Raw genomic sequence first — 13,352 nt, 5'->3', positions numbered from 1 at the left:
GCCTCACCTAACAGTTCACATTATCTGTATTATGGAAATGCCTTCACCAGACGGATCCCTGTCAGACACACTAAAATATGGTGCACCATATACCTTTAGTTTACAAACCTTATGTAATGTCGAATTAAAGGCTCTTATAAAACCAGCAGATGTTGTGGCATCCCTACTGTGTAAAGGATACGATGGTACTTGTTATATTTTACATTTCTCAACAGCACTTTACATTCAATTAGCTATACTTTTTATCCATTTATTTCATGCAAAAGCATGTTTGTGTGGGCTGATGGAGGAAGAGGTAGATTAGATGCTTCTTGAACAAACAAGCTTTCCCTTCTGCCCCGCCTGCACTTCTTCTGGATTCTTCATACCCTAATGTGTGCATTGTGGTGAAGGAATGCATTGTGAGGGAGCTCCGCGAGGAATGTAAGGTTTGCTGGGTCCATGATTGTATGCTGTACTCCAAGTCTCCTCTTCCGTTCTTTTTTCTACTTTCTTTATTCCATGTTCCTGATGATCAAAGGAGATTTTAGCAAGGAGAAACCTAGTAGTCCTAGTCTTGGCCCTTGTTTCTATGCGACCTGCAGCATTCAGGTTTCAGTAAACTTACCCTGGGCCTGTTGAAAGTTCCATAGCATAGCCACCTATATAGTAGTTGAGCTTTAGTAAATTTGTATTTGTCTCAGATCAGGTCTGGAGATAGCTTAATATATAATTATCTGGTTGTGCCCCCCGCCCCCACTTTAGCCTCAAACCGTATGAGTGCTTTCAACATAAATGTTCCAGCTGGGCCACCATGTCCACACAGCGGTGTCGGCATTTGAATTTATGTTACAGAAACAACACCCCCCACCTCCCGAAGTGCCGAAGTGTTTTTTTTCAAACCAATTACATTTTGAGATGTGTTTTTAAACAATCATGAAATGATGGATCTATAGGTATTGAATATTGTCACGACAAGTGTTTTTACTGTGTCAGCGGGACCAGTTTTGTTCAAAATTCTCCACCAACATAACAAAGTGGTGGGCCCTCTGCTAGCTTCACGGTCTAGAGGAACCCCACCAGGTCTTATATGAACACTTACAAGCTTAAACTATTGCAACAGGGTTCACAAAAGAATCCACTGAACATTAACTTGTCTTAGGGCATTCACATGTGTCAGACTGAATTAGCCTAGCTGGTCATGCAACAGTTTGATCGTGATTAAAATCAGATATGTTCAATATATTCACCATTTTCAATATTTCCTGCATCTTGTGCAGCATTCTATTAATATTTTGTCCCACCTAATTCATTCTAAGAGCAATTGGTTTATTCAACGTGGTTTATTACTTTATTTTTCATTTTAAATGTAGATGCCTAGTCTTATCATTGCATTCATTACCGTTTCGAATCAGATGTTATTTAACTTTATCCACCATCACTCTGGATGGTAATATTTTCTTCAATTCATTTCCAAAATATTGAGCATAGGCAACTTACAGAAGCCATGGTTTACTCTTTGCATGTGAAGTGAGGTTTATGATGGAGTTCTGGTTCACTGCCCTGTCATTAAAATTAAACTCTTTTGAGGTTTCATTAACTAGAGCAACACATATGGGCTTGCTTCTTTGTTTGTATTCCTTAAAAGTCAGTGTTCTTAACGTCTAGAGCGCAATGAAAAATAGAAGCAAATTTATAATTGGACTTCAGCCAGGAAGTGATCCCGCCACCACTGACTGGCAGTGTTTTTCTGCTTTTAGATTTAATGTTTCTACATTACTTGAGCCTTGAGGAAGGGTGCAGTCTTAGAGAAAAGTGGTCTACTGGGAAAAAACGAGACGAGCTCTTGTCCCCGATAAAAGAATGTTTGTGGTGTTGGGCAGGGTCGGACTGGACAAAAAATAGGCCTGCCCTCAAAATAAAAGAGGCCCCCCATTAGTGACTTAGATAACTACAAAGTGGCCCATTTTTGCAAACTGGGCCACGCTGTATAACTGTTTTGCAAGGTATGGAAGACTGCATGGATTTGAGCTTGCTGCAGGCAATGTTTATTTCAAAACCAGGGAAATCTGCAGGTAAAGCCGGCCCAACAGACTACAACACAGTCCCACAAACAGCCAAAAAACCCACCCACACACTGACCCGTTAGACCAGCCCCTTGGGCACTGCCAGATTGCCCTACATCCCTGACCCCGGTAGTAGGTAAAGCATTTAATCGTACCTTGGTCACCTTATCTGCCTAATGTCAGTATACCTGAGAAACAGAAACAATGCATCTACTTATTCACCTAAAAAGAAAATAGTCAAATATTGCAAGACACTATGGGGGGGGGCATTATGACTCACAGTCAGACCCCAACATTATAACCGTGGCAGAGCCGCCACGGTCAAACTGCTGACACCACCAGGCTGCCGCCAGCCTTCAGCCTGGCGGTCCCAGCAGTTGTAATCCACCAGGGCAGCGCTGACCTGGGGATTACGAGTCCCCATTGGCCAGCCTGTCCATGGCGGTGAAAGGCTGGCGGTATAGGAACCCCAGGGGGCCCCTGCACTGCCCATGCACTTGGAATGGGCGGTGCAGGGGCCCCCATGCACAACCCCATCACGCATTCCACTACCCAAATTACGGGCAGTGGATTGCGCGACGGGTGCTGCCGCACCCGCTACACTGCCACATTGCCGCCGACTCCATTAGGAGCTGGCGGCAATGTTAAGGCCCTGTTCCCTGCTGGCCCAGCGGGGAAGTCATAATAGGACCGGCAAGGTTCAGGTTGCACGGGCGGCCTGATGGCAGGATGGCATTGTGAGGGCCTATATTTCTTTCCGATGTAAATGCTAAACAGTCAAACTAATCCTTATTTGGATTTGGAGGACTCTTAAAATATGCTGTAGTCGGTCCTACAGCACTTCACCTAATTTTTGCAACAGGAAAACTGCCCATCTAAATTAAAGCAATCAAAAAGCATATTTCCTCTTTGTTTCAAAATAAAATAAAACATTCATTGAAAATTCAAGCAAGAAAAACTGATACATTTTTATTTATTTTTTTACAAAGTGGTATGCGACGGCATTTGCACAACATTCATTGGTTTGTTGAACTAGAATTGAACGTTCTATTCATGGTTTCCAACCGACTTCTAGTTTGCTTTAGAATGAACATACATTTTATTTTGTGAAGTCCCCGTTAGTATTCCTACCACTAAAATTACCCCTCAGAAGACCTTTGTTCCTATAACTAAACACATCTAAAATCTAAAAACATCGTCTGTCAGGTACATACTTAAAACATTTCATTAACCTTCCAAGCCCACACAGATTCTGTACCTCAACGGCTCTTTCTCCAGATTTAATTCTTAATTTCTCTAGTTTGCTTTTTTGCCAATACCCTCCCAAATGTTTTTTTAAAATTATTTGATTTAATATTTATGGATAGAATTTGGGCGAATGCATTGCCTGTTCTTTAAATTAAATATCATTAGATACATCTGTATAATCATGTCTGGGCAATATTTGTGCATAGATAAAAGCAAAATAGAAAAAGAAAACAGGAATTATACTATCCTCCACCACATTTTGTTGATTCTTTATTTCGGATCGCATGCCGTTTGTCATTTCGGGGGTTCACACTAATGCGTCATCAGTCCTGTTTCATCGAAAGTGCAGCGGCCTTCAAACAGAGACCAGACAACCACCAAAGAACATCTCTTTATAAGGAATTGTTTAGCCTTGTACTAAAAGATTTTTATCAGTTTTCACAAATTGTGTGGCTCTAATTACAGGTTTTAAGTAGTTGCCACAGTCATCGTCTGATAGTTTGTCTGCATAAAATATCAGACTGTGTTTGTGGAATGCTTTAGTAGTTTAATTTGAATTGACCCTGGAGGGAAAGTGTCTTGCGTCACATGTCTTCATTAGTCATACGAGCCTGCGGTACCACTCTGTGATAAGTCTCCCAGCATGCGGACTGTGGTACCATGGCGACACTTGAATACTATTAACATAAAGTAAGAAACAGAAAGGGGTCTATTTCCAAACTGCTCTCTGTACAGCACATGCGAGGATCTTAAGTGGCTGCTAAAAAAAGTAAAAGAAAGGTTGTTTTACCTCCTTGTTCAAGTCTGCTCCAGCGTCCAGCAGCATCTGAACCATGGCCTCATCGCCCCGGACACAAGCGTACATCAAGGGGGTCATTCCCTGGAGATGGTCCGCAACGGGGAAGGAACAATGGCGGGAGATTAGTTCAGAATAAAATCAGATTCTGTGGTGGAATATGCAAACAGCATGGTAGAAGATGCCAAAAGGAAACATAAAACCCATGATGATACATTATAAACAATGAAAGTAGTGCACATCCGACTCGAGGCACTCCACGGTCTGGACCATGGTGGCACAGTGAGCTTGAGCCTGCTTCTAATCTCCAGGGCCATGTCTGTATTATGTAGGGCGCTACAGGTGATTGTGTGAACCCTTGGGGCACACTCATTTGATGGGTGCATACTTTAAGTCAGAACAATGAGAAGGGGTGAGTGCTTGGGCCAACACAAGTGAAGGATGCCTTCACACGTGCACTAAGAGCTAGAGGCCCTTTGGGAGGCAACTGTGCAGCAGCGAGAGAGTGACACACAGTGCCCTCCCTAAGGGACTCAATGGAAGCGGGAAGGAGGGTCGTGGGTCACCAAGTTCACAGGGGCGCTATCTAAGACTATATTACTCTTGGTATTCGGGGCGCCACCCCTGCTCCCACCAAAGTCAGAGTTTGACTGGAGGCCAGTCTTAGCACACATGCTGGACAGAGTGTTTTTTCCTTTAATCAGGTGCATTGCCACGGTCCGTAGCAGGTGCACCATTGAGAGCAGGCAATCACTGGTACTTCTGAGTTAATTTGGATTAAAGCATACATAAGAGGACCTGCGCATTAGAACAATACACCTGCTTGTAAGATCACGACACATGGTATGTATGGCATAGTTGGATTTTTGTTTGATACGATATGACTGGTTTAAGCTGCACTAAGTCACATGTATGCAGAACATTCCACTCATGGCCAGTTCCTATTCTAAAATAATATTATGGCAGATTATTCCAAGGGCATATATTAAAAGAAACAGTCTTGTTTTTCATGAACTGGCAATATATTTCAGAGCATGAAAGGGATTTTGAAGCTAAAGCAGTTAGCATTTACAGTCATTGTACGTTCTCTGTCATTATCAGTACTTGACTTTCAAACTAAAAAATAGATTTTATTGGCTGAAGTCAGACCAGCTTAGAGTTGTGTACTGATGGATCAACGCGTTGTTTTGAGTGTGTCACTGCAATGTGTTGGGGAGGGAAGGAAAAATACTTTGGGCATCACTTGTGCTACCCCATGGAATCCTCAGCCTCATAAGACAGTTCCCTGTCAGTGGTACCCACCTTCATGACTGTTAGGCTAACAAGCATGTTCTGCCTAAAGTAACGCTTGATGGTTTACCAGCTGTGATTCAAATATGACTTTCTTAGAAGGCTGTGAGTATGGCTTGGGAACTCTGGCTGACATTTTTCGGTCTACTCTGTTTGGGGGTGTGGACTGAGAATTGGGTAGGATGCACAATGCTTACCACTGTGGCTTGTTGCACTCTCTAGCTTGGGCACATACTAGCTGGCGTCTGTGTAATTAATGCATCTCGGTTCTTTCATGTGATATGTGGTGGCACTTGGCTTCTGTTTTTTTTATTATCAATTACTGCATTCTTCATTGAGACAAATGCACACATAATTCTAATATCCGTCCTTTCGTCTCACATGAATGACACTTTTGTGCCATGGATTGTGCAAAAAGCATAGAATTTCTGTAATTCTACATTTATTCCATGAGTTCTCCTTGTTTGTTTTGCTGTGTTCGTGGAGCTTTTGCTGTGGTCACCATTCCTTAGAGAACTGTTTCGTCATTATCAGATTCTGGTGTGCATGGTTGACGTCAGAATTTGGAACCTAGAAGACCAAGCCTGCCCATATGAGTTCCGCTCATTTCGGCATTTAAGTCATTTGCTCTGTTGCATAGTGGCAACAGATCAAATGGCTACATAGTTACGAGTGACAAGTATTCATGTAGTTCATTTTTGGCTGTGGGTCACAGGGCTAAACAGTATGGAGAATATTGCTTCCTGCAGGATTCTCGTTCTATGAGCTATCACTTTTCCATCTGGCATTTTGAGCTGACGATGTAGGAGACAGCATCTGCTACCTCTGAGTGGCAAGGACATTAACATGTTTTCAACAGATTTAAAGGGCTGGCACAGGTGCAAGATTGACCCAAAAGGACTCACCAGGGCCAGTGCTAGGCATAAACAGTGTGGGCTGCTGCCCAGGGTCCTGCACTCAGCCCACCAATGCGACACAGCCAGGCCACTGCACACCAGTCCTTTCCTGACCCATACTGATCCAATTAAGAGAGAGGTGTCTCATTGCAATTATGTCCATAGGGGAGCCCCCCTTCCCTGCACCTTGCAACCAAAGTGTAGTCATCTTGTGGGCTCAGTTGCAAGGAGACAAAATAGACAAAATCTGCAGGTGGTTGTCCAACAGTCAGACCTTTTGTCTGGTTGCTTATCCAGAAGCACCACCAGACGCCCATTGTACTGCAGTTTTAACCCTCCCAGCCTACAAATAAACCTCACACATGCGGCCCTTTATGAGCTGTAAAAGAGGTGCTTGCAGGTGGCTGAGAGAGATGAGAATCCGGATCCTTGCAGGATTCTGGATAAAGCAGCTTCAAGACCTGGGTCATCTACTTGAATTGCAAACAGCCCTGAAGCGTCATGTTGTATAGCATATTAGAGGATCCTAACACATTCAATTTTTACCGATGGCCCCCAAAATCCTATAACCATCCCTGAGACTCACCATCATAATGTTAAGACTGTGTCAAGGTAGAGCATTGTAATGACGTTTTTCTCAGAAACATGCTTGCCTTGCTCACTGTGTATGGAAAACAGTCCAGTGTCAAACAAGAGAAGTCTGCATTTTATGGATTGGGATACCACCGGTTAGCTCACATCGAGGTAGTGCAAAACAGAAATGACACTCTTATTTCTTTGAAGAAGTAAATCTTTGTGTACCTGTTCGCTCATGCTATTTATTCCATCCGGTCCCAGCAAAGCAACAGCCTGTTTCACTAGATCTGTTCTTCCGCAGTTCAACATCCTGAATCCTAGGTCCTGCTTGAACTTGGCTTCTGTTGCCACGGCATCCAGCTTACGGGAAGCACAGAAGCAGTCGTCCGCTCTGCGAGAGTGACGAAGAATGGTGTCAAAAGTGAACAACAATCTGTAGACCTGATTGGCTATGGGTAGTAGTCATGGGGCACTATTCCTGAATAAAATTTAGAAAAAATATACCATGCTCACTTACCTCAGTGTAATGGTTTTCTCTTCGCCTAAATGCAGCCATGCAGAAATTATAACAAATAATATGTAATTTCATAAAATGCAACTACATTGAGATACCGTTACAAAGCATTGTATGTATCTAGATTATCACTAAAGAGAATATCTCTGATACCAATCTTACTTTAACCCTAAATCTGTCAGTCAAACCTTACACTAACTTTATCCCTTACGCTAAACCTAACCCTAAATCGAAACCTAAGGCTAAGCCCACCACATATCTAAAACGTAACTCTTCCCCAAACCAAATATTAAACACCATCCTTTTCTCTACACCTAAATTTAACAGAACAATTTATACTAGAATCACAAACTTAATTCAAACCTCAAACCTATACATTATCCTAACCCTAAGTGCACACCTAGCAATACCCTGTTACTTCAACCCTTACACTTACCATTGGACTCAACTCATCCAATGTTGTGCTCCTACAGTAATGATATTATGAGTAGTGGTTATTTCAGTATACTTAAATCTATGTTATGTTACACACTGTGGTGGATTATCAGTTGAGGGAGTGCACTTGCTATATTTGGACAGCAGCATTCATGTAAAATAAATACCACCAACAAACTCTGGATGTTGCAAAGTTGTGCTTGCTCATTCATTGGAACTAAAGAACGTTGAGGACAGCTCCCCTTGTAATGATTCAGGGTTTGTTTAACCCCTTACCTGCTGCCCCCCTCCTCACCCCACCCCTAACCCCCACCTATCCCTCCAGTGCTGAGCCCTTTTTTGGCTATTTGGGGTAGTTCACGCTTAGGCCTTCAAAACTTATTTTCCACTTAAGCTAGCCATGCTAAATTTTGCGTCCTTTTTTTCCAACATCTTAGGGATTCTAAAGGTACCCAGAGTTTGTGGGTTCCCCTGGAGAAGACCAAGAAATTAGCTAAAATACAGCGAAAATTTTGTTTTTTTCAGAAAAATGGGAAAAAGGGCTACAGAAGAAAGCAGTTGTTTTTTCCCCTGAAACTGGCATCAACAAAGGGTTTGCAGTGCTAAAATCACCATCTTCCCAGCTTTCAGGAACAGGCAGACTTGAATCAGAAAATCAAATTTTTCAACACAGTTTTGGCACTTTACTGGGACATACCCCATTTTTACTATTTTTTGTGCTTTTAGCCTCCTTCCAGTTAATGACAGAAATGGGTGTGAAACCAATGCTGGATCCCAAACAGCTAAATATTTCTGGAAAGTAGACAAAATTCTGAATTCAGCAAGGGGTCATTTGTGTAGATCCTACAAGGTTTTCCTACAGAGAATAACAGCTGAAATAAAAAAATATTGAAATAGAGGTGAACAAAACAGCTGTTTTTCTCCACGTTTTACTCTGTAACATTTTTTTGAGATGGCAGATTTTCAAAAGTAATATGCCGTTACGTCTGTTGGACTCTTCTGGTTGCGGGGATATATAGGGGTTGTAGGTTCATCAAGAACCCTAGCTACCCAGAGCCAATAAAGGAGCTGCACCTTGCAATGGGTTTTCGTTGTATACCCGGTGTACAGCAATTCATTTGGTGAAATATAAAGAGTGAAAAATAGGTATCAAGGAAACCTTCGGATTTTCAAAATGGGCACAAGATAAGGTGTTGAAAAGCAGTGGTTATTTGCACATCTCTGAATTCCGGGGTGCCCATACTAGCATGTGAATTACAGGGCATTTCTCAAATAGACGTCTTTTTCACATACTGTCTTACATTTGGAAGGAAAAAATGTAGAGAAAGACAAGGGGCAATAACACTTGTTCTGCTATTCTATATCCCCCCAAGTGTCCCGATAAAAATGGTATCTCACTTGTGTGGGTAGGTATAATGCCCGCTACAGGAAACGCAACATGGACACATCACATTTTTACATTGAAATCTTTGTCCACTAGCTCAGCCGTCACCTAGGAAAACCTAGCAAACCTATAAATTTTTTTAAACTAGACGTATAGGGGAATTCAGAATGGGGTGACTTGTGGGGCTCTCACCAGGTTCTGTTACCCAGAATCCTTTGCAAACCTCAATATTTGGCAAAAAACACTTTTTCCTCACATTTCAGTGATAGAAAGTTCTGGAATCCTTCCACCCAGCATTCTGCCAAGTCTGACGATAAAAATGGTACCTTCACTTGTGCGGGTAGGCCTAGTGCCCGTGTCAAGAATATATCACACAACGGTCAATGTTGGTCCTTACATGAGGGCAACTGTTGACCCTGGGGTGTTCCATTCCTGATGCAAGCACTAGGTACAAGCACTCAAGTGGGGTAGCACTTTTATTAGGACAGGTCGGGAAACACTGGGTGGTAGGAATTTTGTGGATCCCAGCATAATCCTGTAGTTTGTGGGACAGAAATGCAAGAAACAAATTGAGTTTTAAATCAACATTTCACATTTGCAGGGTATTCTAGGTAAAAAATAAATGGGGAATCCACACAAGTCACACCTCTGTGGACTCCCCTGGGTGTCTAGTTTCCAGAGATGTCTGGGTTTGGTAGGTTTCCCTATATGGCCACCAAGCCCAGGACCAAAAACGCAGGTGCCTGCCTTACAAAACTAGGTTGTTTAATTTTGATGTCTCCACAATAAGATTTGGGCTGTGTAATTTGGGGCTGAACTAAATTGGGGAGCTCACAAAAGAGCACTCTCTCTGTGCTTGTCGCTGCATGCACCTGCTCTCTGAGTTGGGCTAACCCGCTATTGTCCCGCTGCACAGACTGTGCTTGCGAAGGGACAGCATGACTGTCCTCATCACCTCCCTCATACTCAATGGAAGAGGAGTTATCGAATGGGACTCCTCCGACTGGAAACTCACTCCCAGAGTCTGCGCCATTGTCCTATCCCTCAGATGCTGTCTCAGTATCTGCTGTCTCAGTCTCTGATCCTACGTCAGAGCTGCCCTCTATAATCCGAGTGAGGGCTTCAGCAGCAGTCATCCAATGAGATACCATCTCTGCTACTGGCTAAACTGTCGCTCTAAAACACTAGCCTACATAAACAGTCACAAAATTGCTGTTGGTTGTGTGAGAGATACACAACAGTAGAGGTCAACTTACCTTCGCTTCTTCCCTCAATCAGCACGTTCTCTCAAGACACTCAAACAAAGACACACTATTACTTCATCTTGTCACATACCAATCGTCACAGTCTTTAGCGCCTCTAGTGCCCAGTCCAACATTCATTATTGGTGCTGCAACTCCCATGACCTCCTCCTCCGATTCCCTCACTACCATCCATCAAAGTGCATGCCATCTCTCTATAGCCCCCCTCGCACATACATTTTATTTGTATTATGGCGCAGGTAATGGCTGGCTTTACTAATCTACTCAGCTATTTACATAAAATACAGTTTTGATCTTTGCAGTAGGCATATAAACCTTCTGCGCTACTTTGTGGCATCAAAACTGCCACTAGACAAAAGTCAGATCCTTGTATAGCAGAAACATAATCACAAGACTTGACTTTTTTATTGCTGCCTAAAAACTACAGTTGAAACGCGTCAGTTGAAGTATGTGCATTGCTTTGAAGATACAAGCTGCAACTGCAAGATAACTGGTGGCGAATATATATATATATATATATATATTTCATCAAAAATTTAGCAGCGCACTCCACCAAGGTACAATAAGGTTGGTTTGAACTCGGAAAAGACCATTCGGTCGAAACACGTTGTTCTGCTTTCCTGTTTCAAAATAAATCAATAATTATTGTACCTTGGTGGAGTGCGCTGCTAAATTTTTGATGAAATAATTACTTTTGGGTTGGTTCACCCAGAGCGGTTGCACTGGTATTTGAGCGCGGCGCCTTTCTTTGAACCGTCTTGCTCTTCGATATATATATATATATATATGTGTGTGTAAAGAGATCACTTTTATATGTGGGTGTGGTTTTCCTGGGGGCCGATCGCAGCCCCCAGGAAAACCACACACGCTTTGACAAAAGTGATCGCTATATATATATATATATATATAGATATATCTATCTATATAGAAAGATATATCCATCTAGATCTATGTATATATATTTTTTTTTAAATAGCTGTATGGTTTACTTGGGGGCCATAGTGGCCCTCAGGAAAACCATACAACTATTATTAAAAAAAAATGCCCGAGGGGGTCACCCTGCTCACGGGCGACTCCCTGTCAATTTCATATTTTACATTTTTTTTTTTTTAAATGTTAAGCCCTGGGGGGGGGGGAGAGGGGGTCGTGATCGCACCCCCCTGGGTAAACCTATTTTTTTTTTATTGCCCCTGGGGGGGGGGGCAGTCCGTTTTCTGAGGGGGTGCCCCCCCCCCCAAGTGAAATCCCTGCCCGTTTGGTCCTGTTTTTGCAGTGGAGCAAGAAGCCGCCATAAGGCCGCTTCCTGCTCTGGTGGGGAAAACAGATAGTGACGTCAGCGTGCTTTGTGGCGGGTGGGGGGGTGGGGGAGACACAGAAGATCTTCCATGTCTCCAAGGGGATTTCTAAATTAAATAAAATCCTCCAGTGCAACCCACACCAGGGAGGCCGACGCCCGCACCCAAGAGATTAACCTAAACATTCTAACCAGAAAGCATAGTTATTTAGTTTTGATCTATGACCAGTGATCACCTTTCGACTGGTTGTCCTGTTTCCACCATCACATGTGCTGTATGGCTGTTGATCGTCTATGTGGGGGACATCCCCATGACAGAACTTCCTTTAATGCTTGTTTCAGAAGCAGGAGGAACAATGATAATATTGTGGTGAAGCTATTTGATATTTTGTACTCGTGTGGATTGGGGTCTTAATTTGCTATATTGTTGAGGGTGTAAATTATTTTAATAGTGAAAACACAAATTAGGGTAAGTGGAGTAAGTAAACAATTACAATTTGGTGCAGGCTGAATGATCCCTAATTATGGGCTTTTCAAAACTCCGTTTTTATCTGAAGTACTGTAAAAAGTGTAATTCAGTGCGAGTTGTTCACACACATACATAGTGTTTTCATGCTGTTCAGCCCACAACTGGCATGATGTTACTCATATTTGTGTTAAAGTTAACACTGATGGATCTACAAAAGCTAGATGATCATTTCCAAAACGTGAGTTTAAACTACATTCCTGACTACATCACGCAGGAAGAGACATCTAGTACATCAAAGAACCCTCCAACGTTTTAGACACATCCCATCGCATCTGGCCAGTATCACACAATATATGTCAATTTGACAAAAAGAAGGCTGAAAGTACAGTTTTTGGTGAAAATACCGAGCACACGCAGGGAAAGTCAAGGTGGGGTAAATTTCTAAAGACAACATACATACACAAGCTAAAGCAAAACGCCGCTTTCTACTGTGTTTTGTTGAATTATTGTGTGAATGAAAAGGATATCAAGGTAAGGAAATTAACTGTCTTTGGTGAAACCTCTTACAAAGTTTTATGTGATATTGACACTACTTTTTTGTGGGTTTGTTAAATTTAAGGGTGGCGAAATTGCTAGTTTTTTTGAACAGCCATCTTTTTATTGAACCAGATAAATAACGATACCCTGGGGCACGGGGCCCTGGGTATTTATCAGGTGCAATAAATAGCACCTGTTACATGTTTCTGGGAAATGATATGCAGATTTTGGTACTTACTGTACTGTACTTTACAATAGTAAATATCTGATACTCTTGCATGTTACATTCCAGCAGGTTTGACGTGACAACATTTAATGAAGGGCGGGATATTGAACTCACCCAATAATTACCAGAAGCATTAAATATCGCTCAACTCATAATTCCGACCTCTGGGCAAACGAGGGTTCACATGGTGGTCGAGAAACACTGGGCCACTTGTAATAAGGGCCTTTATGTCACATAAAACCCCACTGATCCCTAATAACATGGTTCTGCACAGGATAAGCATGACAGGAAACAGTTAGTGTTCCACTCCTCAGCAATACATTTGTGCACAGAAATGTTCTACAATATGTGAACTTGTAGAGGAAAGTTCTGAATACATA

At 42.4% G+C, this 13,352-nt stretch overlaps 1 protein-coding gene across 2 annotated transcripts in view; it reads right to left on the bottom strand.

Annotated features, from left to right (window-relative positions):
* Positions 1-13,352, bottom strand: part of ABTB3 (ankyrin repeat and BTB domain containing 3) — a 635,003-nt gene that overhangs the window by 92,900 nt on the left and 528,751 nt on the right. For both annotated transcript variants that reach the window (XM_069228380.1, XM_069228381.1), the window contains exons 5-6: positions 7,077-7,242; positions 4,084-4,173 (exon numbers count right to left, since the gene is read on the bottom strand). In XM_069228380.1, coding sequence (XP_069084481.1) covers positions 4,084-4,173; positions 7,077-7,242 — 256 coding nt within the window. The remainder of the gene's footprint in view (positions 1-4,083; positions 4,174-7,076; positions 7,243-13,352) is intronic.

The sequence above is a fragment of the Pleurodeles waltl genome, chromosome 4_1 (assembly GCF_031143425.1).
Source record: "Pleurodeles waltl isolate 20211129_DDA chromosome 4_1, aPleWal1.hap1.20221129, whole genome shotgun sequence".
NCBI classification, from domain to species: Eukaryota; Metazoa; Chordata; class Amphibia; order Caudata; family Salamandridae; genus Pleurodeles; species Pleurodeles waltl.
The sequence above is the reverse complement of the archived record's forward strand: the minus strand, read 5'-3'. Positions and strand labels throughout refer to the sequence as shown.